General features: G+C 43.4%; 10 protein-coding genes and 2 non-coding genes across 12 annotated transcripts; 5 read left to right on the top strand and 7 right to left on the bottom strand.

The window, feature by feature from the left end:
• Positions 1–63: 63 nt before the first annotated feature.
• Positions 64–708, bottom strand: V2V93DRAFT_323257 (uncharacterized protein; the record flags this gene model as incomplete). Its single annotated transcript, XM_066907434.1, has 2 exons — positions 64–478; positions 545–708. The coding sequence occupies 2 exons, from the start codon at positions 706–708 to the stop codon at positions 64–66; spliced, it is 579 nt and encodes a 192-aa protein (XP_066766422.1).
• Positions 709–1,851: 1,143 nt separating this feature from the next.
• V2V93DRAFT_385459 (uncharacterized protein) lies at positions 1,852–4,495 on the bottom strand. The gene is made up of 4 exons (XM_066912238.1): positions 4,213–4,495; positions 3,902–4,161; positions 3,291–3,839; positions 1,852–3,228 (listed from the first exon to the last, which is right to left on the bottom strand). The coding sequence occupies exons 1-4, from the start codon at positions 4,223–4,225 to the stop codon at positions 2,044–2,046; spliced, it is 2,007 nt and encodes a 668-aa protein (XP_066766421.1). The 5' UTR covers positions 4,226–4,495; the 3' UTR covers positions 1,852–2,043.
• A 157-nt stretch (positions 4,496–4,652) lies between these two features.
• V2V93DRAFT_367323 (uncharacterized protein) lies at positions 4,653–7,470 on the bottom strand. The gene is made up of 4 exons (XM_066909543.1): positions 7,145–7,470; positions 6,719–6,978; positions 6,104–6,652; positions 4,653–6,037 (listed from the first exon to the last, which is right to left on the bottom strand). Exons 1-4 carry the CDS (start codon positions 7,155–7,157, stop codon positions 4,859–4,861), a joined length of 2,001 nt encoding a protein of 666 aa, XP_066766420.1. The 5' UTR covers positions 7,158–7,470; the 3' UTR covers positions 4,653–4,858.
• Positions 7,471–8,445: 975 nt separating this feature from the next.
• On the bottom strand, positions 8,446–9,754 carry V2V93DRAFT_367320 (V-ATPase proteolipid subunit C-like domain-containing protein). Its single transcript, XM_066909542.1, has 5 exons — positions 9,669–9,754; positions 9,570–9,582; positions 9,431–9,476; positions 9,143–9,226; positions 8,446–9,092 (listed from the first exon to the last, which is right to left on the bottom strand). Exons 1-5 carry the CDS (start codon positions 9,683–9,685, stop codon positions 8,767–8,769), a joined length of 486 nt encoding a protein of 161 aa, XP_066766419.1. The 5' UTR covers positions 9,686–9,754; the 3' UTR covers positions 8,446–8,766.
• A 778-nt stretch (positions 9,755–10,532) lies between these two features.
• On the top strand, positions 10,533–11,415 carry V2V93DRAFT_367314 (50S ribosomal protein L30e-like protein). Its single transcript, XM_066909541.1, has 3 exons — positions 10,533–10,734; positions 10,807–10,902; positions 10,959–11,415. The coding sequence occupies exons 1-3, from the start codon at positions 10,713–10,715 to the stop codon at positions 11,219–11,221; spliced, it is 381 nt and encodes a 126-aa protein (XP_066766418.1). The 5' UTR covers positions 10,533–10,712; the 3' UTR covers positions 11,222–11,415.
• A 570-nt stretch (positions 11,416–11,985) lies between these two features.
• Positions 11,986–13,672, top strand: V2V93DRAFT_323129 (uncharacterized protein; the record flags this gene model as incomplete). Its single annotated transcript, XM_066907430.1, has 2 exons — positions 11,986–12,440; positions 12,493–13,672. 2 exons carry the CDS (start codon positions 11,986–11,988, stop codon positions 13,670–13,672), a joined length of 1,635 nt encoding a protein of 544 aa, XP_066766417.1.
• Positions 13,673–14,168: 496 nt separating this feature from the next.
• On the top strand, positions 14,169–16,377 carry V2V93DRAFT_344990 (actin family). The gene is made up of 8 exons (XM_066907872.1): positions 14,169–14,293; positions 14,414–14,604; positions 14,704–14,929; positions 14,986–15,272; positions 15,328–15,606; positions 15,677–15,774; positions 15,834–16,075; positions 16,132–16,377. Exons 1-7 carry the CDS (start codon positions 14,275–14,277, stop codon positions 15,898–15,900), a joined length of 1,167 nt encoding a protein of 388 aa, XP_066766416.1. The 5' UTR covers positions 14,169–14,274; the 3' UTR covers positions 15,901–16,075; positions 16,132–16,377.
• A 44-nt stretch (positions 16,378–16,421) lies between these two features.
• On the bottom strand, positions 16,422–16,493 carry V2V93DRAFT_t23. The gene has a single exon. It is a non-coding gene; the product is annotated as a tRNA-Glu (tRNA).
• A 504-nt stretch (positions 16,494–16,997) lies between these two features.
• On the top strand, positions 16,998–21,106 carry V2V93DRAFT_367306 (uncharacterized protein). Its single transcript, XM_066909540.1, has 6 exons — positions 16,998–17,387; positions 17,457–17,765; positions 17,824–17,936; positions 17,996–18,091; positions 18,149–19,297; positions 19,357–21,106. The coding sequence occupies exons 1-6, from the start codon at positions 17,126–17,128 to the stop codon at positions 20,890–20,892; spliced, it is 3,465 nt and encodes a 1,154-aa protein (XP_066766415.1). The 5' UTR covers positions 16,998–17,125; the 3' UTR covers positions 20,893–21,106.
• Positions 20,916–22,371, bottom strand: V2V93DRAFT_367304 (uncharacterized protein). The gene is made up of 3 exons (XM_066909539.1): positions 22,154–22,371; positions 21,676–22,089; positions 20,916–21,609 (listed from the first exon to the last, which is right to left on the bottom strand). The coding sequence occupies exons 1-3, from the start codon at positions 22,183–22,185 to the stop codon at positions 21,126–21,128; spliced, it is 930 nt and encodes a 309-aa protein (XP_066766414.1). The 5' UTR covers positions 22,186–22,371; the 3' UTR covers positions 20,916–21,125.
• Positions 22,372–22,560: 189 nt separating this feature from the next.
• V2V93DRAFT_t26 lies at positions 22,561–22,632 on the top strand. The gene has a single exon. It is a non-coding gene; the product is annotated as a tRNA-Pro (tRNA).
• Positions 22,633–22,707: 75 nt separating this feature from the next.
• V2V93DRAFT_367302 (uncharacterized protein) lies at positions 22,708–24,789 on the bottom strand. Its single transcript, XM_066909538.1, has 2 exons — positions 24,185–24,789; positions 22,708–24,113 (listed from the first exon to the last, which is right to left on the bottom strand). The coding sequence occupies exons 1-2, from the start codon at positions 24,467–24,469 to the stop codon at positions 23,145–23,147; spliced, it is 1,254 nt and encodes a 417-aa protein (XP_066766413.1). The 5' UTR covers positions 24,470–24,789; the 3' UTR covers positions 22,708–23,144.
• Positions 24,790–25,045: the final 256 nt, after the last annotated feature.

The raw sequence follows: 25,045 nt of genomic DNA, 5'->3' as shown, positions 1-25,045 counted from the left end.
ATTTATAATCAACCTCAAAAAAACTCCAACTCCCTATAAACGGTAAAAAGAAGAATAGTAAAATCAAAAGGCACTCCGTCCAGAGCGACCTGCGCTCTCAAGCCCAATAACTCCTTTGAACGTAGTCAACAACCTCAAGATCGGTCGTCCACGACTATCATACTCTTGCTCTATCTCTTCTGGTTCCTCGTACATACAATATTCATCGTCATCTTCCTCCTCGTAATTGTATTCGTAGTTTTCGTCGTCGTATACGCCACTGATCATCTCTTCTTTTGGCGCGCCCGATCTGCCTCTAGTCTCTTCTTCGACTATTTCGGCAGCATCTTGCTCGTTATCAGCTAGCAATGCGAAATCAGCGAGCTTTCGGTTGACTTCAGTAAGCCACCAATCGCTCGGCACTTCAGCATACGACCACGGTAATGGCGACCAGTCAAACGCGCGCCCTTTGACAACCATCGCCCGCTGCTGTCTACGTCTGTGTTCATCTTCTATTGCTTCATCTTTTTCGGTAGTATCGTCCCCGATCCCACGATATGATAACAAAACACTATGCTTGCAGTCTGCGATCTTAATTGGCGATCCCCCGATGCTTAGAGAAGGCGACATCGTCTTTGCTCGACGCTCAAGTTCCTCAGATGTCGCCGAGCTCACCGACGATATTGTAGACAACGACGAACTCGATCGGACAAGTTGTGGACGCAACATCTCTGACGTAGAGTACTCCGACTTGATCTGTGTTGCTGTTTGCTCGCTGTGATCGGGCGCAGTTGTGATATATGCTGATGAATAGTGCAAGTCGACTGGTGATGCCATAGGTTTGCCTGTGCAGATTGGCGATTCAAGAGGAATCAGCGCCATGCTGAATGTATAAGTGTCGCCAATAACCCAAACTTAGAATACACGCCGATGTAAAAGTAAGTTCGTCAGAGATTGCGCTCTTTCTTGAAAGAAAAAAAACGCGTAAAGCTATTCAAACGCCCGCGGCAAGGAGGTTTCGAATATTGACGCAGATTTCAAACCCTGGGTTTGGTGAAGGAAATGCCACGTAACGGATCTGGCTGTTGGTAAATTTAAGCGGCACAAAAATAGCAGAAAAGAAAACAAAAATCTAAAACTGAAATTAAAGGATATTGTATTGCGTCTTAGTATTATTGCTCTTGAACACGCTGTGGCGATTAGCGCTTGCGATTGTGTCTTCGCGGTGTGAGTAATTTGTTTGGTGTCGTAATGTTGTGCACCCTTTCGCACTGGGAGGCTGTGTAAAACCGCGAGCAATAAAAGGCAATCTCAGACTGCGAGTCACGGAAGGTCGCGCAAACGGTTAAGAAGCATGGTCAAAATCAAACCTGAGAGAATAAATCGACGAATATATACTGGAAGAAAAAGGAAGGAGGACCATGTGGCAAACACTTACAAAGCGCAAATACTCGCCTCGGCCTAGCTCGCCTGCCAAAGCGGTATTCTTGCTTCCGATTCGGGAAGTCTGTGCGGCGCCGTTAGTCTGCCTTCTAAACGAAACGACTTCCGCTACCAGGTCAAGACACATCACGTGATGTAACTTCATCGCATACTAGATCAGCTGGGGGTTGAAGAGACTGATTATTTTAATTATGCTTTCTGAAAATAGACGACTTGCTGGATGGGATTAATTAACGAGTTTCAAGGTGTTTCGAGTGTTGCCAGATGTTTCGCAGAGCCTGGATGTATACGGGTTATGATAGAGCTCATTACAACCGACCGACTGTTGCATCTTGGAGCCGTTCTCCACCGGTATTCGCTGCACTTGCAGTCCTCCATCGTACGATGCACTACGATGCCTAACGATATCTACTCCGTCCAACTTAAAGATCCAGTAGAAACTTTTTGATTATTATTATTTTTCTATACAATTGCCGCCGCCTCTCATCACAAACAGCTTCATACGCTTTCGCGCCAACTGTTGCCTCTTTGGGAAGTGTCTGCGCTCACTTTGCATACTTTATGAGCGTCGGGCACCCCCCAAAAGAAATCTTTCAACTTCATATTATAGAAGAAGCGCAATCAAACCGTAATCCCTAACTCTGCCAAGAACGCTTCATTCGTTGGCTCCCTCCCAAGCAGCAATTTCAAACTCTCGGTCTCTTCACGCGACCCTCCAGGCCGCAGAATCGCGTCCCGATACGCCATCCCTGCCTCGCGATTCATCGCGTCGGCTCGGAACTTGCTATAGAATATGTCAGCGGCAAAAACCTCAGACCAGAGGTATCCGTAGTATCCTGCGTCGTAGCCGCCCATCAAGTGTCCGAATGACGCATAGCCATGCGTGACCTCGTCAGCCTGTTGAAGCAGCGCGATGTCCTGTCTCATCTCATTCCACAACTTGGCGACGTCAACCTCGCCTGCGGGTGCAGTGTGAAGAGTCAAGTCAAATAATCCGAAATGCAACTGTCGCAGAGCAAACAGACTTCCGTTGACGTGTTTACTCTTTACAATACGCTCCACGAGCGCGTCGTCGATCGGCTTTGTCGGCGACAGGTAGTGACCAGACAGCCTCTTCAGCTGCGCGGGCTGCCAACACCAAAACTCAAGCATTTGCGACGGCGCCTCCACAAAGTCACGCGCAACGCGCGTACCGTGGAAACGAGCATATGTCGTTACTGATACGAGATTATGAATGCCGTGTCCGAGCTCATGAAAGAGTGTAACGACCTCATTATGTTTTAAAAGCGATGGCTTAGTTGCCGTCGGTTTGGAAAAATTGCACACGAGTGCAGTCACAGGATAGACTCGCTTGCCTTCCTTGTCTGTGTAGCCTGGGTTAAGGTTGAAATTTGCTGCGTGTCCGTATTTTCCAGTGCGCGGATGCAAATCAAAGTATAGCCATCCCACAAAACTAATCTCGTCTCCTTCTTTCACTTCCCATACAGCAAATTGCTTGCAATCCTCATGCCATACCGATCGGTCTGCACCCGTGATCTCGACAAAGCGCAAAGAAAATAGCTCCTCGAAAATTCCAAGCATTTTCTCGACTGTCTGCTGCATCGGGAAGTATTCACTGATCTTTTGATCATCGACATCGTACGCTGTCTCAAGAAGTAATCGATCATAGAAGCGGTAATCCCAGACGTTAAACGTCGAATCCTCGAGTAATCCAAGAGCTTTTTGGTCTTGCTTTTTCAATTCAAGAAGTCTTGCAATCTCGGCTCTTCCAGCGTCTGTTAACTTCGACCGTAGGTCATTCAAAAACTTGTAGCAGATTAATCAGTATTTCGGTTTGATCACTCGAAAATAAAAATAAAAAGACATACAGCAAAAACATTCTCCGGTGACTTCGCCATGCGTTCTTCAAGAACATATGCCGCATGCGTCTTATACCCCAGAATCGTTGCAATTTGGGCACGCAATTTTACCGCCTCTGATAGTAACTCGCTGTTTTCAGTAGCCTTGTTCTGATCACCGACGAATGCTCGACGGCGAGTATCGGCGTTCTGGACGTACTTACCGACGGGCAAGACATCTGGATATTTGAAAGTCATTTTGTATTTCCCATCCACTTGCTCTAGTTGTGAGAGGTTGTCTTCAGGCAGTCCAATGAGTTCTTCCTTTGAAAAAAGAATAAACTCGGTGTTCTCGCTGAGGTTAGTCTTGTACGCAAGTTCAAGACTTGATAACTTCTTTTGCAATTGTTTAAGCTCTTCCTGAGTCTCTTTGGGAAGAGCGAGACCATTTCGTACGTAATCTAAATGCATTTTCTCGAGAAGTCGCTTTGATTCAGCGTCGAGATCAGGGTCTTGCTTGAATACCGTGTCCACGACCTTAAACATATCCTCGCGCATCGACGTTTCAATGCTATACTCCTATCAACATACACATCCGTCAGCCGTAGTGACTCCATAATCTCAAGTAATATGATTCATACCCTGTAAACTTCTTCCGCTTTCGCGCTGCTCTCTCGGATATCTTTATCCGCACTAACGCTATGATAAAACAATAACTGCCGAACATCCCCGTAGCGTCCTTGCTCTTCATCTACGAGCGTCTTGATCACATTATCAAATCGCGGCTCGGATACGGCTGCGATTCGGTCATTCAATGTTTTTGACTCGGAAATTACGCTAGCTATGCCTGCGGTGATTTGCTCTGGAGTGTGCTTCCACTCCGGCGCTGGTTGAGGGGGAACTGGTATAGTTTAGCATTTAATTCTCTAATATAACACAATTAAATTCGCACCTTTGTCAATCATGGTAAATGAGGATGTATAACTGTATTGTCGTTTATATCCAGCAGGCAGTGAATGGATGAATTTAGATAAACTCTGGCGTCCTAATAATACGAAATTCCCCGCAAGAATCGCGTAATTTCGATGAACAGCGCGCGCAAGGCCCCTTCTATATGCAATAGTTTGCAACAGCGTGATTTGAATGTTTTGAAGAAGAGGAAAAAAAATGTCGAAGGATTGGCGAAAAGAATGTTGTGTGCGTTTTTATGAGATACTGAGGGGGGCAGTTTTTGTGTGTGGGGGATTATTTACTTTTTCTACTCGCAAATATTTTGAAGTTCCAGCCGCGTGGTTTCATACGACTCGGGATTTTTTAGCGGATATTTTTAATTTATGGTATTTTCGATAGGATCAATAGCAGAATGGGTCAAAAAAAAAAAAAAAAAAAAGAAAAAAAAAAGAGAAGGAGAGTAAATTTCTAATGTATTTTTTTTCGATACAACTATTCCAACACGCTCACCAGAAATTGGTCACTAGCGATTCAAGAGCATTAAGGATGTATACAGGCAAAGCGACGAATTTTGAATTTTTTGTTCGCGAAAGAAGACTAAAATTCAGCATAAAATATATATTCTTTTTTTTAGCAAAAGAATTTGTTCAATTCTCAACACCCAGCTCGCTCAAAAACGCGACATTATTCGGTTCACGGCCCAACAACTCCTTCAAGCTATCCAACGCCTCACGCGATCCACCTGGCTTCAGAATCGTATCGCGGTATCGTAACCCATTAGTCGTATTCATCGGATCAGCAAGAAACTCAGTGTAGAAGATATCTGCTGCGAATACCTGTGACCATAGGTATCCGTAATATCCAGAGTCGTAGCCGCCCATCAGATGCCCGAATGAGCCGTATCCATAAGTAGTCTCGTTGCCTTGCTGCATCAGCGCAATGTCTTCACGCATTCCATTCCATGTCTTCGTGACATCAATATTTCCGTCAGAAGTGTGCAGGGTCATGTCAAATAGGGCGAAGTGTAATTGGCGCAAGTTGAAGAGGCCGCCATTGACATGCTTACTCTTGACAATCTTTGCAATCAAATCATCATCAATAGTCTTGCCTTCCTCTGTATAATGACTCGAAAGGCCCTTTAGTTCCTCTGGCTGCCAGCACCAGTACTCAAGCATCTGCGATGGAGCCTCGACGAAGTCGCGAGCGACATTCGTGCCGTGAAAGCGAGCATACTTTGTAACAGAAACAAGATCGTGAATTCCATGTCCCAATTCATGAAAGAATGTAACAACCTCGTCGTGCTTTAGCAGCGATGGCTTTGTCGCTGTCGGCTTGGAAAAGTTGCACACGAGCGCAGTGACTGGGTAGACACGCTTGCCGTCTTTGTCCACATATCCTGGGCTCAAGTTGAAATTTGCCGCATGACCGTACTTGCCTTCACGAGGATGTAAATCAAAGTACAGCCAGCCGACAAACTCATCTGACCCGGTGTCATTCTTCCAGACCGCAAATTGCTTGCAGTCTTCATGCCAAACAGCACGATCAGCGCCCGTGACCTCTTCAAACTTCAACTTGAACAGCACCTCGAAGATGCCAAGCATCTTCTCAATTGTAGATTGCATAGGGAAGTACTCGCTGATTTTTTGATCATCGACTTCGTACTCTTTCTCAAGAAGTAGTCTGTCAAAGTAGCGGTAATCCCATACGTTAAACGTCGGATCTTCGGGAAGACTTAGCGCCTTTTGATCCTCTGCCTTCAACTCGAGAAGTTTTGTAATTTCGGCCTTACCGGCAATGCTAAGCTTCGTACGCAAATCATTAAGAAACTGAATGAAGTCATCAGTTTAGATAAAACCAAAAAGCAAACCATTTAACGCAAGACAAGCACTTACGGTCATGACCTTCTCAGGCGACTTTGCCATCCGATCCTCAAGCACATACGCCGCATGCGTCTTGTATCCCAACAAATGCGCAATATCAGCACGCAACTTCACAGCTTTCATCAACAGCTCCGTATTCTCCATCACCTTGTTTTGATCTCCAACAAATGCTCGTCGTCGGGTATCGGGATTTTTGGCGTATTTCATGACAGGGAATAAATCGGGATACTTGTAAGTCATCTTGTATTTTCCATCGACCTCTGCGAACTGCGAGACTATATCCTCTGGAACACCATCAAGTTCATCGGCAGTGAACATAATGAACCCAGTCTCCTCGCCAAGGTTCTTGTTATATTGCACTTCCAAATTTGAAAGTTTCTTTTGCAGAACTTTGAGCTCCTCACGAGTCTCGATCGGAAGCGCTAAACCATTACGTACAAAGTCGAGGTTCATTTTCTCAAGCAGACGCTTAGATTCAGGATCAATATCGGGCTTCGAGTTGTAAACAGCATTGACAACTTTAAACAAATCTTCGCGCATAGATGATTCAATCTCAAAGTCCTATAAAAAAAAAAGATTAAAAGTTAGAAGAGATATCAAAGGTCTGCTTAAGCATCATCAGCATACTCTATAGAACTCTTCAGCCTTATTGCTGCTGTCACGGACGTCCTTGTCAGTGCTAATATGCTGGTAAAAGGTAAGCTGATTAACCAAGCCATCGCGGACGTTAGATGCATCACCAAGAGTCTTAATAACAGACTCAAAGGTAGGATCTTGCGTCGCAGAAACTTCATCTTGCAGCTTCTTTGCATCAGCCAGTAGGATCTCCATCTCGGAGGTGATCTGCTCCGGAGTCAACGTCCATGTTGGAGGTGCCTGAGGCGGAGCTGTGGCGCTTTGTTAGAAAGATTCTTGAAATTTTAGAATTCTACCAAAGATCTCCACCGGCCTATGGGAATTCAATCAAGCGCCGAGTGAAACAATCGCAGTCAGATGTGCTAAAACAGATTCACACTAACGACGACAAATAAGATCAGGGACTGGAAAACGTACTTTTGATTCCCATTCCCGGTTGATGATTCTGAGGACGACCAACTAAAGAAGCGAAAGGCAACGAATGAACAATGCTCCCGCTATAAAGCACAGGCGCCGAATAAAAAAGTGTAGCTGAAGCAAAAAAAAGAGCAGCAGTGACTCCTGATTTCAGTCGAAGGAGATGAATCGGCCTACGTAGAGGCCGGAGGTTAACTGAATTAAGCTGTCGGTTCGCCAGAGTGAGACAAAGGTAACGCCTTGTCTGGTCAATTAGTTTACCAGCTCAGCGGTGTGGTGTTGGATGATCTACGTCGCTTCGAAGAGTTCAGAACTGACAGTTGCTGTTTACGGGAAGCAATGGAGTTCGGTCAAGAAAGGGTGCCACGCTTTGTATCGTGCTGACGGTCAGAGTCCGGGTGTGGTACCACATATGAGCTTTCGTCTAGTTCAAGGTGACAGTCATATGATGGATGATAATTCAATTCACAGTGTCAGCTTGATGAGGAAATGAATACTATGCGTATTAAAACCACTAATCTTATAGTCGGAGTACCATAAAACTAAATTGCAAAGCAATTCTACGGTCTCTCAACTTGGTCCGTACTCAGTCGATAATTAATTTAAAAACTGATTTATAATTGCTTGTATTTAATGTTGCATTTGCGCTTTATTTGCAGATAATGCTTCTACGAAGTCGGATCTGATTTGAGGGTAATCGATAGTATATTATATACAGCAAGATACGATAATCGCGTCAGAATGTCAAATCAGATTTATCAATTTAGGTCTCGTCAATTCAACTCTGAATGAACTTCACCACCGCATTCACTAAATGGAATTATTGAAGAAAAAAGTGGATATCAGCAAAAGAATTGAATTTCATTCTGTTGTACATCCAATTGTCAATCTTGGTCTTGCAGATATTAAAAAAAAACTCAGCGTAATCGCATTGTCTGATTCCAAAAACTGCCTTAATTCCCAACATTCGCCGTCTCTGGGCTCTGAATCAAATTGGTTTCGAAGTAGCCAGTTAGCGTCATCTAATGAAAGTGCTAAATTGATATTCTCAGCATGGTCTTGTTTGCAGGGCACTGGCGCGATATCTAAAGCCAATCTTTGAGCTTCTCCGGAGTCGTGTCTCCGATTCGCTCGATAACGATAGGGGCTCACCTCACCTCACCTCATCATGCCCCTTCAACTCGCTATATCTCTCCAACTACTTACTGCCTGCAGCCATAAGTGAATCTTACTGCTACTTTTTAGACCATACTACGCAAAATAGGACACAATTTTTTGCTAATGACTGTTGAATCATTATATTTCGTAAAATACCAACCAACGTCTATGTCCCTGCCGCTCTTCACACCCATACATCCCTATTTCATTCACAAATCGACACTCGACAAAAGTAGAAGACATGAGAAATGTAAGTCATGAATAGAAACCCCTAAAATGCCAACTTTATTTAATTAATACAAAAGCACACTATAACCACTCCTTATTCCCCGAAGTACACAAAAAAAAGACAAGCATCCGAAAAGAAAAAAAAATTCTATATATAATGAATTTTGATGTTTTAGAAGGTATGTAGATGAAATAGGTTTGTCTTATATAATATAAACTATATAAAAACGAACCGCTTAGCACTGAACATCAGTGGTGGCACGGGAGTTAAGGAGAAGGGCAACAATGAGACCATAGAGACCCAAGACTTCAGCGAAAATGAGAATAAGAATCATTCCGACGAAGAGACGGGGCTGCTGGGCGGTACCACGGACACCAGCGTCACCGACAATGCCGATGGCAAAACCAGCAGCAAGACCGGCAAGACCGACGGAGAGACCGGCACCGAGCTGGATGAAACCAGAGTAGAGGGCCTGGTTCTGGGCGAGACCATCAGAGACCAAGACGGAGACGACGAGACCGTAAATGGCAATGATACCAGCCATAATGACGGGAACAATGTCTAATAAAAATTAGACAACAGCATTATATTGCAAAAACGACATTACATACTCTTGATGATCAAGTCAGGTCTAAGGACAGCAGTGGCGCAAATACCGACACCGGACTTAGCAGTACCGTAGGAGGCACCAAAAGCTATAGGAGTTTGTCAGCGGGCCAATCAGAATTAAGGCAAGCTTCATGCATCCTTTCCATATCCGATAAGAATCAAATCCAAAAGAACCCAAAATCTTCAGAAAGAACACATAAATGTGATTCTTCAAAGTCATAAAGAGTATATACTAATGAATCGATGCGAACGCAGACTGCAAATAGGTGCAATCCAGGGATTAAACTCACAGGTGAAGACAATGGAGGCGGTGGCTCCCATGGCACCGAAAAAGGGCTGTTTTCAGAAACACATGTTAGAACTAAACATCATAAGATACCAGTCTTGCTAGAGCAAGGCCGATTGATGGAGCAAGTCGCGATAACATACAGCGTAGACGGGGCTGAAGAAAAAAGATTGTTAGAATGCTTATCACATAGACAATTTCAACGCCATCTTGCGTCTGCAAAGTAATCAAAAAACACATACCAAAGTTCAGTGGCCATTGCTAAAGATTTTAATTAGAAAATAGGATTGGATTGGGAAAGAAGAGCGGTTGAAGAACTGATGAGTACGACAAGTGTATAAAGAAACGGAAGAAAACGAGTTGCGGGCGGCGCCTACACTAAATATCGCCTGGCAGTGGACGGCCAATGAATAGGTGACCTAGCCCAAATAGTACTAGCATAGCTTGATTAGGTCTAGTGGATATTTTTGGTGCACTGCTGCGGGCAGATATGATTGGAGCGTGCCCAGATCTGCCCCTATGAACGCTTGCTAAGCGTATCCCCGTGCCCAAAACTACGCTGACTTGCATATCAGGCTGGACATACCCTAACCTCTCGAGCCTTATCGGCGGCCGCCTCTATCTCGTCTGAGCCCATATCAACACACACCAGCGTGCGAAAACTGCCTGCTTCTGCCCTCGCGACGCGGTTAGGTCTTTTCGGATTCGCATTCGTTTTTAGAGAGCGCTGTTCGTTCTCAATTTGGCCAGTTGTAGAATGACTGTGTAGAATGACTAGAGTCTGCTCTATGCTCTTAGAATATCGGCTAATACATCATGTATATCTATGGTAGCGCAGCAATCAGAATGCTGCCGTATCTGACACCGAACAAGCCTTTTTTCCTGCTGGCTGATCAATCGCTCTCGTTGCTAATCTTACTTACCTCTGGCGCCAGAAAGTTTTGCGGACCTGGGTCTTCAAACCTTATTCTTAGATAATTCGTAATTGAAACGCATTTTAAAAATTTTCAAGATTCTAACTGCTAAAACCTGATTTTCGTTTCTCCCAAAATTTTATTTTCACCCGTTCACCTCAAAAAAAAATTAGCAATTTCTGCTTTTTTCCTCTCTACTAAACGCTCACCATTCGGCTTTCTGATTTTTCAAAGTACTCTCCATTCTTTACTGATAATATACTGGGCGATATAGAGAGGGCGAGCACTGCAAGGAACCCTTTTTAAATTCGCATCAATAGACCGCTTCATTAAGATCAATCTCGTCTTTTACTGAACCTTTATATCTCGACAATGTCTGCTCCCAATCCCAAAGGTGCATATTTCTAGTTTCTGTTATCTTATTTTGTTATTTAAATGGGAAATCTCTCTAACTGTTTGCTCTTAGCCTTTCCCCTGGCCGATGCTGCTCTCACACAGCAGATCCTTGACCTTGCTCAGCAAGCTACCCACTACCACCAGCTGAAGAAGGGCGCTAACGAAGGTAAGCTGCTGTCGACTTTTACATATTCTGCGCATCTTCTAACATGTAGTACGTAGCCACCAAGACCCTTAATCGCGGTATCAGTGAATTCATCATCTTGGCTGCCGACACTGAGCCCATCGAAATTCTCCTTCAGCTTCCTCTTCTCTGCGAAGACAAAAACGTTCCCTACGTTTTCGTTCCCTCTAAACTTGCTCTAGGACGTGCCTGCGGTGTCAGCCGTCAGGTTATAGCCGCGTCGATTACTTCGAATGATGCTTCTCAACTCAAGAACCAGATCTACGCCATCAAGGACAAGATCGAGCGTCTGCTTATTTAGATGGCTGAAATTGTATTATAGATCAATATATATTTAACTTACCTGGAAGCGTGTATCTGAAATCGTATGTTGTTGGTTCCATGTACAAGGGCGAATATGGCGAAAGCCTTGGTTATATGAACAATGGCGCATTGGAAGTTCGTTTTGTATATTAATACTGTGTCTATTTTCAATTCTAAAAAATTTTTATATTACATCCGTACGGCTAAATTTTCTGTTAATTACTGTCTTCGTCATATCCATCGAATAAGTTACAATATCAAATAAGAATGCGAACGGCATTTTAGCTATTAGAAGTGCCGATCGACTATCAAATTTTACGGTGGTATATAGTTACTCGACACTGTAAGCAGACGGAAGACATCTATTATAAATTTTCTTCTCTAGCAACAACTTTGCAAGTCATTTGCAAAGCTTCAAACTCTTTTAAAGAAACTGGTATCTATAAGTGATGTTAAGAACTTACTTTCGCTTCTGCTCAGTTGACTAGAAAGTTGCTGATAAAGTTACAGTGGCGCCCGAGTCGCTATTGTCGCTGGGGACTGAGCCATCTGTCCGCAGAGGCGGAGCACCGAGGTTAGTCACGTTCAAATGCGCTGTTAAATCCACAAAATCCACAAAATCCACAAAATCCACACACTCTCAGTCTTCATATTTTCTTCAGCGCAGCACGACCGAAGGCCAGGCTCTCAATAAATTAGCGCACACTTTATCCATTTCGTACTCGCAATTTTCCTTTTCTCGCTGTGCGTAGTGAGAGGAAAATGTCGATCTTTCCCTCAGCTCCGCCGCCTTTGAAGAGGTCGGACTCTTTGGATCTGCTATCGCCTACTCAGTCAATATCTGGGTCTATGAACGGAACATATGACTCAGCAACTTTTTCATCTGATGACGATGATGCGGAGTATTCTTCTATTTCTCGACAGGTGGCCGCCGGTCCGTCATTAGCATCCTCTGCAAATAATGATAACGGCAGTTTGAGAAGCCAGAAAAGTAGAAACGGCGCTTCTCGGCAGGATTCATTCGGCGGAAGACGACTACCGCAGATTCTGTCGAATTCTGGCTTTCCTAGGAGCAGCATAAATCGATCTGAGTATAGGTATCTGCATGCGCAAATGGATGACGACTATTTGGCTGACGATGACGACGCAAATGATGGACGATCTCAGCACTCTGATTTCTGGCATGGTTCGATTTCTCATAGGAGAAGATATGTTTAGTATGTATTTGCGATCTAGGAAATTGTAGAGGATTTCACTGACAGTTACCAGCGCTTTCGTCTCTCTTATCTTTGCTCTGGCCTCTTTTGTAGTCCAGACCGAGGCAGCTACATATATAGCTCAAGATCTTCACTACAGAAAGCCTTTGCTGATACTGTATTTGACTCATAGTTCATGGACTCTTCTTTTCCCCTTGCAAATAATATTTCTGTGGTTTCTTTCACCCAGACACGCATTGAAAGAGATTTATGCAAAACATAGAAGAATAATCTCCTCTACTTTGGAAGTGATTGCCGTGACAAACCATGCAAAAGGATCGCCCTTCATATATTTGCTGACAACAAGCGTCATCCTTACTTTGATCATGACAGTGGCGGCCAGCTCTTGGTATATCGCTGTCAATCTTACCACTCCGAGTGACGTTACAGCAATTTACAACTGCTCAGCTTTTTTTGCTTATGCATTTTCTGTCCCCATGCTACACGAAAAAGTTACGAAATTGAAATCGTTCAGTGTAATTCTAGCTATTGTCGGAGTAATGACGGTTGCCTACGGAGATTCGTTACTTCGCCCTCTATCGCTATTGCATGGGGCTGCCTTCGCTGAAGACACAGAACCAAACAGATTGCTGGGTAACGTAATAATTGCTGCGGGATCAGTTTTATATGGATTGTACGAAGTTGTTTATAAGCGATACTTGTGTCCTCCTAAATCTGTGTCTGCTCGTCGATCGGCCCTGTTTGCCAATATTGTCGGCGCCACTGTTGGTATCATCTCGTTGCTCACCGTTTGGATGATGATTCCATTGCTGCACTATTTTGATCTTGAAAGTTTTGAGCTTCCTGGTGGTCAGGTTTTATTTTTCCTGATTATTTCGATTATTGCGAATGTGATCTTCTCTGGAAGCTTCCTCATTTTAATGTCGTTGACTTCTCCAGTTTTCTCAAGTGTAGCGGCGCTGCTAACTATTTTCCTCGTTGCTATTACCGACTGGATACTTTTTGCAACTCCTTTGACTCTCGGATCAGTTGTTGGTGGCTCCATTATTACAATTGCTTTTGTGCTTTTGGCCGGTGCGAGCTGGAGAGAGATTGGAGCTGATGATCCGCCTGAGATAATCACGGACGAAGAAATCGCTAGGGCAGAGGCTGAACGAGAAAGATATCTAAGGCAAAATAATCGCTGGCTGGCGAGAGGAAGTATTGTCGAGAATGCTGCTACTGATCACTAGGGGCATATATTGATAATAGCTGTTGAGATTTGGCTGTTTGTATATAACTCGGAATGCTGAAATGCGTGCTGTATATTCTACATTTTTTTGCATATTTTTATACAGGACTGTTTAATTTTTGGAGCTGGGATAGATTTTATTAAAAAATGGTGCTGTGGGTACATATCTTTGGTAGTTTTGGTGAGACTGTTGGAAGTTTTGTGACGGAACGGATTGTTGGATCGAGTTATGACTGTGTAAGGCGCACGCGTTTCTTCCTAATATTATATTTTTGAAGGTCAATTATCTATGATTACCTGTTCATAAAAAAAATCAGTGCTATTGTTAGAGTATTCTGAAAATCATTTTTGAACTGTGTAGTATGTACGCTATGTGGCTGGGCAGATACTATATAAAGAGAATGACAGAAAAACATTAAGCCTAATATAGCTGACCGTAATGTAGTAAAGGTATAAGTGCAAATGTGATTGCGGCATAACAGAGCGCAGCGTGCGCGGCAGATTACCACTGTGTAGCTTCTCCGTGTAAGCCGACCTCGAGACAGCCATTTGTCCCTTTTTGCACCCCATCAGGTCTCGCATCTTCTGCTGTTATATACAAACATGGCGGAGCAGCCAATTGGTAAGTGTGATCTATTACGAAAGCAATGAATGGCTTCTTTTTGAGTTGCATTGTTGTATTTGTACGATAATGGGACTTGGACGACCCAACGACTAACCGCTGCTTATTTTCTTCGGGTAGTTCTCGACCAGGGTACTGGATTCGTTAAGATCGGTAGGGGTGGTACAAATTTCCCAGATCACACTTTTCCTTCTATTGTCGGACGTCCGATTTTGCGTGCCGAGGAACGGACCGGAAATGTTGAAATTAAGGATATCATGGCCGGTGACGAGGCGAGCGCTGTGCGTACCATGTTGCAGATCTCGTATCCGGTAAGCATTTTTTCCTTAGTTACATTCATCTTATGCCTCATTTGATTTTCAAAGTCTTCGAGTAGTACTGACAAAAGATGATTTGCTGGTTGATTTTAGATGGAGAATGGAATCATTAAAAATTGGGAAGATATGGGACATTTATGGGATTACGCCTTCTACGAGCGAATGAACATCGATCCTACTGGCCGCAAGGTTCTTCTGACTGAGCCTCCCATGAATCCTCTTAGCAACAGAGAAAAGATGGTCGATATCATGCTCGAGAAATATAACTTTGGAGGTGTCTATGTTGCAATCCAGGCGGTGTTAGCTCTCTATGCTCAAGGTATCTGATAATCTGCTTATGACAACAGATCCTTTTTGTCTTACAAATTTTGTTAGGTCTTTCGTCTGGCGTAGTCGTGGATTCCGGTGATGGTGTCACACATATTGTGCCTGTCTATGAATCGACCGTTCTCAACCACCTCACTCGCCGTCTCGATGTCGCGGGTCGTGATGTCACTCGTCAGCTCATCAACCTGCTTCTGAGACGTGGATACGCTTTTAACCGAACTGCTGATTTTGAGACCGTTCGACAAATTAAGGAGAAGTTATGCTATGTCAGTTATGATCTTGAGCTTGACACTAAGCTCTCAGATGAGACTACCGTCCTCGTCGAATCGTACACCGTATGTACCCCTTGCGACTGAATATTAATCACAGTTGATATTAAATCTAAATTAGCTCCCTGACGGACGAACTATCAAAATTGGATCTGAGCGATTCGAGGCTCCAGAGTGTCTATTCCAACCTCATCTTGTTGATGTTGAGCAGCCCGGTATAGCCGAATTTCTCTTCAACACCATTCAGGCTGCCGATCTCGATGTTCGATCCAGCTTGTACAAGGCAATTGTGCTTTCTGGTGGCTCTAGTATGTATCCGGGATTGCCTAGTAGACTCGAGAAAGAGTTGAAACAGCTATGGTTGACCAGAGTACTGAACGGTGACCCGTCAAGATTGAGCGTAAGATTTGCCATTTTAAATTGTCTTTGTTTCTCTTTTCACGTATTTTTCTCACATTCTATCATTGCAGAAATTTAAGGTCAGAATTGAAGACCCTCCACGACGTCGACATATGGTTTTTTTGGGAGGTGCTGTCCTTGCCAACATTATGGCAGACAAGGAGCATATGTAAGTCTACCGTCTTTATCATTAAGCTCTCAATTTTTTTTACTAAAATATTTGCCTAGGTGGATTACGAAACAAGAGTGGGAAGAACAGGGACCTCGCGTGCTCGACAAACTGGGACCTAGATAAAGTAATTGCAGTTGTGAATTTGCTTTCTTTCTTATTAGCTCTCTTCTTTGTTCGATCATAGTTTTTACTAGTTCTCATTTACTGCTTTACCATTCTTTAGTGTATGGACATCCGCCTTTTGGAAGGAGAGAAAAGACTGTCTGATTTATGTAGAATTAGATGTTATTGGCGTACTGTATGTTAACGCGTGTGTTTGATTCAAACTATTCGATTTCTAAGTCAATATTGTAGAGCATATGATTTAGCTGTACACTTTGGTGCTCAGAACTGTTCTCTTCAAAAATTACTTGTAGCCAGGGGATGACAAAAGTTGTTACATGCCTTCCATGAATTTCCTTGCATTATTGCTGCGATACCTCAATCAAAAACTTAATCTTTGAGAAACTACACTGCCAAGAGTACTTTTCGTTGCTCGAATTAAAATCCGCAGAGAAAAAAAATGCTGTTATACTACCTGTATCATTGTAAATTATTGAAATAAAAAAAACGAAGAAGCCATTTATTCGAAATGGAGCTTATCACTCCGAAACGGGGAATTGAACCCCGATTTGCCCGGTGAGAGCGGACCGTGCTAACCATTACACTATTTCGGACTTGCTTCGCTTCACTATCACGGCAAATCGCCTCTGACAGCCTGTCAAGTTGTATGACGTCATTTCTTATAGTTTCCGTCGCATGTTATCTATTAGACCTTCATGTTTAATCCATTACCGGACAACAGCCCTATTTTAAGATGAAGATAGAGAAAACCGAGTGCAAGAATTGAAGATAGCAATTTAGATAGGAAGCCTGTTACGCATCTCTGCTCGCTAGAATGATCAGATGGCATTAGGGGAGCAAAACTGACTTGCGATTCGCTCTCATTAAATGGATTGGCACAGCTCTGACCAGTAAAAGTTATAGATGCTTAAAAAAATACCAATAGATCACTTATTAATATGATTCACCAATTTTAATTTCAACCAGAAAGATGTACTTTATACGTCCATATAGGCGATTTTGACTGTGTCGTACGCGCCCTCATGGACGATACCCTAGCCCCGATAGACGCGTTTACTACGCGCGCGATATCTTGTTCTTGTTTTCTTCTGACCTTGAAGCACGCTCGCGTAGTGCAGGATTCTTTTCTACTCCTAGCTGCTGTATCATATCATCAACTAGCAGGATAAGATCTTTCTTTTTATAGAAACTTTATTCTCACTAGTGGAACTGGATTGATTTGCTTATGATGCCGTCCACTGCACCATTAGGAGAAATGACGCGAAGGACGACACGTACCCGGAAAGCATACTCAAAACCCACCGATACCGTCGTTTCTTCCGATAACTCTTCTGATGAAGAAATGCAGCAGGAATATGAAGATATTGAAGAGGATTCCTCAAGTGATCTTGGAAGTGTAGAAAAAGCAGATGAGAGCTTAAAGGGAAGCACGCGTCAACGGAGATCGAAAATAGCGACTTCAAAAGATAACCAAGGATCTGCATCAAGTATGAGCGTTCTGTGTAAAATTTAATAACAGAATATTATTTGCACTACTAATTGCTATTGTAATACAGAGCGAAAGCGCGCGTCTATCGCAGAGGATCACGCAGAAGACGAAGAGGAAGCAGAGGATGGCAAAGATGCTGAAGAGAACGAAGAAGAAGAAGAAGATGACGAAGATGAAGAAGATGACGAAGATGACGATGTAGATGATGATGATGTGGAAGAGGAAGCTACTCCGCCACCCAAGGCTAGAAGTCGTGGTCGTCCTCGGAAGAACGCGACTACGACTGCTCAGTCGAAAGCCACAAGTGGACGTAAGAAGGCACGCCTAAGCTCCGGATCGGCCGGACCTTCTGATTCTGCAGATAACGCATTATTCGGTATGTAACTTTACGAGATCGTTCTTAACAGCTCATTTTAACCACTGTAAAACTACAGAGGCGGTGAAGGATCCTAGTACAGCGCTCGGCGAGATTGCCGTGGATTGGATCCAGAGCTATGAGTCCAACAGGACAGAGGCACTCAAAGAGATCGTCAATTTTATTTTACGCGTGGGTACTTAATAATTTTGTTATTATTGGACGTGACGAACTAATTATGAAATAACTAGTGCTGCGGTTGTGACGCGTCGATCACAGCATATGATATCGAAGACCAAGACTCAGCTACGCAAACTCTTGCTCAAATCCAAGAGTCTTTCGGAAAGGTGAGATTGTGGCGCCTTTTTTTTTTTGCGGTCAACTGCTGACGTAAATCCCTGTAGAAGTTGATTGCTGATTATCCTGTCTTGTCTAAAAAACCCGAATTCAAAAAATTCAGATCCTGTCTCGTTAAATTTTTTGGCGAGATTGTGGAAAAGAGCGCCGAGCGTGAGGTCATTTACGAAGATGATTCGCTTATGGAGAGTCTCCAGATCTGGATTGCAGCAATGTCTAGCTCTACTCTTCGATCTTTTAGGCATACATCAACTACTATCGGTTTGTGTATGCTGTCGACTCTTTGCCTGATAGCAGCCAGTATTGCCAAAACTACAGGCAACTCGACGAAGTTGCTTGAGAGAGAAAAGGCAAAGGCGCGACCAGCCAAGGACAAGATTTCAAAACTGCAAGCCACTGTCGACGAATACGCGCGAAAGAATGAAGTAATCGATGGCTTAATTCGAGACATATTTGCCACAATTTTTGTTCACAGATACCGCGATATTGATCCAAAAATTAGAACGGAGTGTATGCGTGAGCTTGGAAAGTGGATGGAAACTTTCCCCGATGTTTTCTTCGAGGGCCAGTATCTTAGATATATGGGATGGATGTTGTCTGATACCAACGGTCACACTCGTCTTGAAGTTATACGAAACTTGACTAAGCTATACAAGGACAGTTATTACATTGGTGGCCTTCGTCAATTCACAGAGAGATTCCGGCCTCGTTTGATTGAGATTGCGACGCATGACGTTGAGCATTCCGTGCGTATTGCTTGTATCGAACTTCTCGATTGCATTCGTGCAGTCGGTTTCTTGGAACAAGAGGATATTGACGAGATATGTGGCCTGCTGTTTGATATTAACCCCAGGGTTCGCAAAGCTGTAGTCGGATTTTTCTTATCAACCGTTAAAGAGACGGTCACTGAAAGAGTTTCTAATATCGGTGACGTGAAGACCGTTCGCTCTTATATTGACGACGACATCCACAGCGATTCTGAAGAGGAAGAGAGTGAGGGGGCAAGTATGAAGGAAGTCCAACGATCATGGTTTACTTTGAAAGTTATTGTCGAAAATTTGCAATCATTTAGCGAGTCAGAAAATGTTGGCAATCCTCTTACGGTGTCAAAGTGGGAGACTTTGATTAATGGAAAGTCTGAATCGAGACTTTCAGTTGCTTCAAAATCGCTTTGGCAAGCTGCTCCTGCGCTTCCAGTGAGTGTTGTTTGATTCATTTTGCTGTGAAAGAAGATTGCTAACTAAAATCAATTCAGGACTGGCTAGAAGTTCTCAAGTATGCACTATTTGACCATTCATTGAGTGTTACCGAGGATGAAGACTCGATCCGATACCGAATCAAGCGTGAACTTGCCCTCAATTCTGCTCAAGAACACGTTATCCTTGAAATGACCATTGGAGCAATTCAAGCAGTACTCTCTAGCGCGTCTCCTACCTCTGAGAAACGACGAGGACGCAAGCCGAAAGCGGCGACTTCAAATAGGACTGATCAAGAGGAAAATGCGAAGCAGATTTCAGAAGACCTGATTCCTTTAATGCCGAGACTTTTGAAAAAATTCTCAGCGGATCCCGATTCTGCTTGCGATATTTTGAGACTTCATAATTGCATTGACTTGCAGAGCTATCAGACTTTGCGACAAAAGCAGTCATACGAAAATACCCTCGACTCGTTCTGCAAACTTTTCATGGCATTTGACAGTTCGTCTCTTGTTCGAGAGTTTATCAATGCAGTCATCAGTGGTCAGAAGAGCGAGTATCTTTCAGAATCAGTTGATATTCGCACGCGTGACTTGCTAGATGAAATCTGCAACGAGTTTAAAGTGTCAGTCCGGATCTATGATGATCTTGCAGTTGATGCGATTGGCGACGACTCCTGGCATGATATAATTAAACCATTGTCGAAATTAATGCATCTTGCAGCTGCGGTTAATGTATCAGAAGCTATATCGTATAAAGCTGGCGAGTCAGATAAGTCGATGGCGACACTTCTCTGCTCATTGTCTGAGCGCGGCGTGACTGCGGCCGAACAGGAAGTGAGCGCTGTTATGGCCTCAATTTCAATTTTGAGATACTTTATTTTATGGAAGACTCAGTACGCTATGCTGATGCACTCGTCTGTTTCTCTACGCGGATTCCGTGAGATTTTTGATGATATCGTAGCAATTTTCGAGCGCATTATTCTATCAGAGACATCTTCCGAGCTTAGACAGTCGGCTATCATGTGTCTAGTTGACATTTTATCCGCTGCAAATGTGATGTTGAAGAAGGAGAGTCTCAATATTGCTCTTGATGTTAAAATGTCACCCGCTGCTCAGAAAGCGACGGTGAAAGTCTTTTTGGCTCAGGAGAAGTCACTAGCTGCCATTTCCAAGGTCAAACTACAGAAAGCTAGTGTATTGAAGTCGCTGGACAAGATCATGTCTGATGCTAAAGCTGCAAAAGAGAGGACTGCCGCTGATGAGGGAGATGACGAAGTAGAGGAGACAGAAGAAGCAGAGCGGGCTGCTGAGTCTGATTACTCTGACTTCAGCGAGGACGAAGCCGAAGATGAAGAACTCGCTGAAGAAGCAGAAGAAGGCGAAGAAGATCAAGCTGACGCGACTAATCGTGTCTCTGAAAAGATTGAAGCTGAGATTAAATTATGTGAAATCGGAGGTCGAATTGTGCGAGGTATATTGAACGGCTCGATTGATAAAAAATATGCCAAGCGAGTAGCTCTTAATTCGAAGGTGCTTGGACCCGCATTTGAGAAGATTGCTAGCGATTTACTTGCACCTTTGTTAAAGGCGTGAAGTGACGCGCAAATTTGCGTTTTGCTACCTTTGTGTGTTTTGAGAGAAATGGCTAAGAGCGCCGTGCTATTGTATGTTTAATGGCGATTGAGATCTGGGTGTTTAAGCGTTTGAAATTTGTAACAGTAATGTAAGATTTTGTACTCCGTGTTGCAATGCTAGTTATGTCATCAAAGTATCGTACATTTTGTTATTCATTCCCTTTCTAAACGCCGGCGAATGAATTACTTATCCTAAAAGTCTTCATTATCTTTACCTTCATTCGTGCGCTGCATCTTGAACTGTTTGCGCTCAATCATTGCTCTGTACTTTCCAATAACCATATTTCTCTCCGCTTCAAGCACCATTCTCTCGGCCAACGACCCGGCAGTTTTCGGAACACTTAGTAATTTCTTTGACGGAGCCTTCAGAACCGGCGGTGCATCAGCCACTTCTCCGAATTTCGGAATCGACGATTTGCGGAGCTTTTTCCATGGATCGGGAGATGTGGATCGCTTACTTTTAAGTTCTTGATAGCGTCGCTCTTCTTTTTCTTCATCACTGTAATCTTCGCCGTCATCGGTGAGTTCTTCGTTTGCGCCTGGATTATTTTTGAGGCGAACAATCGGTTTTTGGCCGTTCTTTTCGGCAATTTCTTGTTTCTTTTGTCGGCGGATCGCAGCAGCTGATGGGACGCCTGATTTGGCTTTAATGACAGGTAAAGCATCGTCCACACGTCTATATGAAAATTAGACTCAAAGAAAAAATGAAAACATAAAAGGCATAGAGGGAAGTGAGAATTACCTTGAAAATTCAGAGAAAGATTCTCCTGGCAGCATTTTCAACTGTTTCATGCGCTCTTGCTCCGTCTTAACTTTCTCTTTCTTCCTCCGTTCTGCCTCTTCTTTCTTCTTTTTCTCCAGTCGTTTCTTCTTCAGCTCTTTTTTCTCCTCTTCGCTCAATTTCTCCTTTTCCTTATTCTTATTCTCGGAGGTACCGCTTTCACGAGAAATTCCGCCATTCACTCTATTCATCAACATTACAAACTGTCTGGGCGTATTCCCGCCGATCTCCTCACGTCTCTTCTTTCGTTTGGGTTTCACAACTTTCGAATTTCGGATTTCACCAATAGCTTCTCCGGATACATTTTTCGATCGCAGTGCTTTTTTGTCAACTAATGGTGGAGAATGTTGACGGGTCCGTTTCCGTCCTTTGGGTCTGTATAGTTATATTATTAACAAAGATTGTAGTAGGTCGACCACGACGACAGATATAATCATACCCCTTCGAAGACCTATATTTCTTCACGCTCATTTTCTAAAATAGAAAGATTCAACTAGCTAATTTGCGAGTCACAAGCCCGAATCACACTTCGGATCAGCAATTATTCAGATTATGAAAAATCAAGTGCATGGAAAATAAAAATATTGAAACTCTGTCAGTTGGGGAGTATTTTCCCACTTGTTTTTTTTGGGTATTGTGTTCGGGAGATCACTCACGTACAGCAACGACTATATAGTGCATCTGCGCGCTTCAATTTTACTAGTAAACAGTAAAAAATATGAAAAATATGTTAAAATTTTGACTGAATACAGAAGACGACAAAATTTTTCTGAACTGATAAACTATTAGTTCTTGGTTCTACAGTATATAGCTAACCGAATCACACTTTATTTTGTGAAATTGATTGGCCGTGTGGTCTAGTAGTATGATACTCGCTTTGGGTGCGAGTGGTCCTGGGTTCAATTCCCAGCTCGGCCCTTTTCCAATTTTTTTAATACTATTCTAGGAATAGAGATAATATTTTTTTAATGGCACGAAAAAGAAAAGAGAGACTTCAATGATACAGATCATGTATTTCAATTACTGAGATAATGGAGTTTGACCTCGACAAAATCATGTCAATCAGATAGACGCTGTCGAATATAAAATCTGGAGATTAAATGACATTTAATAGATATACAATAGATAGTGAATGCTAAAGACAAAACAAGCAGCCGAATTGGATCAAACCAAGAGTAACCTATTCTAAACAGAACTGTAATTATAAAATGCACAACCCAACAAGAACTAACAAAAGAGCAGAACATCCGCGTCACAAAGAATGATACCATGAAATAGTCAAAGACCAGCACAAGTCACAATCGTAGTAAGAAAAGAAAAGAAAACGAAACGAATGCAAAAGACTCTAAAAACCTGCAATCATGAAATAACCGAAAGAGAATAAACTCAAACTTATGCACAAGTATGAATTTTGATAAACACAAGCCTCTTTAATGAACGCCAACGACGGATAATTCAAGAGTCCACATGCGGCGAACATGGACTTTTACTTCAAGCTCGGGATCAAATCCTTCGATTCCTTTGATCAGTAATCTATCCCACCAACATTTTCGCGCGGGCTTTCTCCAGAATAATAACAGTTTCTGTGCCATTGGGTTTATTGTTGTAGTGACGTTACCAGCATCAGCAGAATCATTTTCTTCAGTAGCGAGAAGACGTACGAGAGCTAGTGAGCTTATGACTGTCTTGCTTGGCTCTCGCTCTCTACTTCCCCACTCATCGGTAATATTGAACCCAGATGCGCAAAGCATATCAAGTAAATGCTTTTCGGCAGTTCCAGCAGCCTGCAAATGGGCAGGGGTTTCACCGTGGGGCAAGTGGGCAGCATCTGGAATCCCTTCAGCAGACGAGACCTGGCGAGCGCGTCTCAGCGCAGAAAAAATGCCACGCTTCGCAAGAAGCTTCTTGCCAACCCCCAGCTTTAGATATACCATATCAGCATAATCTGGTGGCTCATAATTGTATGAGTCTTTTAGAGCGGGATCATACGGCTCAGGGAGAGTGACGGGTTGATTGTCCATATGGCTCATACGACTATAAACAGACGATGAGCGGTCTCGTGTACGGTTGGAATCAGGATGACGATGCAGCATTCGCGATAGGCGACCGCCTACACCACCGCCGACAGTATTAGAAGATGCCATGGATTGCGCGTACTGAGAGTCAGACAATGGAACGTAAGGTTTGTGGGCAATCAAAGACGGAGGAACAACATAAAAATCCAGGTCTTCTTGCAAGATAATGACGGCTGGTTTTGCAGCTAAAATTGCAGCAGGAGATGCATTGCTTGCATCTAATGATTTGGGGGAGCCTGCCGGGGACGTTGTGGGAGATGAGGGTAGACTGGCGGCGATTCCGCGAAATGTATCTAGTACGTATTGCAGACATGAAGGAGAGAACTGGAGAACGTCAATATTTGCACTTCCTTCGTAAATTGCAGATGGAATATGAAAATGCAAAAAATACTTACATCGACTGTAATGACGTCGGTGCCTGTAATAGTGCTAACCATATTTCCTTGTCCGTCAACGAAGACACCATTAGGAAAGAGGCATAATAAAACACTTTCAGGCAAGGTCATGAGCTCCTCGCGTGGTAGATGAAACTTCTGACCACGCAAATTAAGAGTGATTTCGATGTCGGCAGCGCCAGCTGTATTTATATGCTCATGCGCAAATCTGCCGCCGGTTTGAGCCGTGACCTGGGTAATAACAGACTGCGTGGCGGCGGCAGCATCGCCAGCGAAGGAAGTCATGTCACTGAGAAGAGATAATTGAGGAAGCGACGGAGAAGGGGTATACGGGGGAGGTGGAGCGTCGTCTTCAGGACCAGGCAGAGGAGGATGCGACGTGGTGAACAATAGTCAATTGCCGAGCTACCACAGCGCTGTGGCCGGGAAGCGGGCAGGCAGTTGGATAGTGAAGATGTCGGAACTGGATAAGATAGGATATAAGTGAGCAATCAAGCAGACCGAGGTAATTGAATGGCTACTGTTGTTCTATGAGTGCTGCAGTTGAAGTAGAAAGAGAGGCAACGAGAGCCGCGTTGAGTGTGTGTTGACAGTGCAAGGTTTAGAATCTCGTGAAGGCGGAGGCCGCTCTCAGACCCTCGCTTGCTCGCATTAAGACCCATATGCCCTAATCCTCACGTATTGAGAAAAGAATACAATTTTACATGTGCAAGTCTAGAAGAATATGCTCTCTGCTATTACTAAGTCAACTAAATCATTTATTCAAAGCATGTTAGTAAATCTGAGAATCCTTGTTCGTACTCTGAATTTAATTATTGATAACATTGAGTGAAAATTGAATGTATTCGCTCAGGTGGACTC

Source organism: Kockiozyma suomiensis (assembly GCF_038497685.1).
Source record: "Kockiozyma suomiensis strain NRRL Y-17356 unplaced genomic scaffold V2V93scaffold_5, whole genome shotgun sequence".
NCBI lineage: Eukaryota > Fungi > Ascomycota > Lipomycetes > Lipomycetales > Lipomycetaceae > Kockiozyma > Kockiozyma suomiensis.
This window is presented reverse-complemented; position numbering and strand designations above follow the sequence as displayed.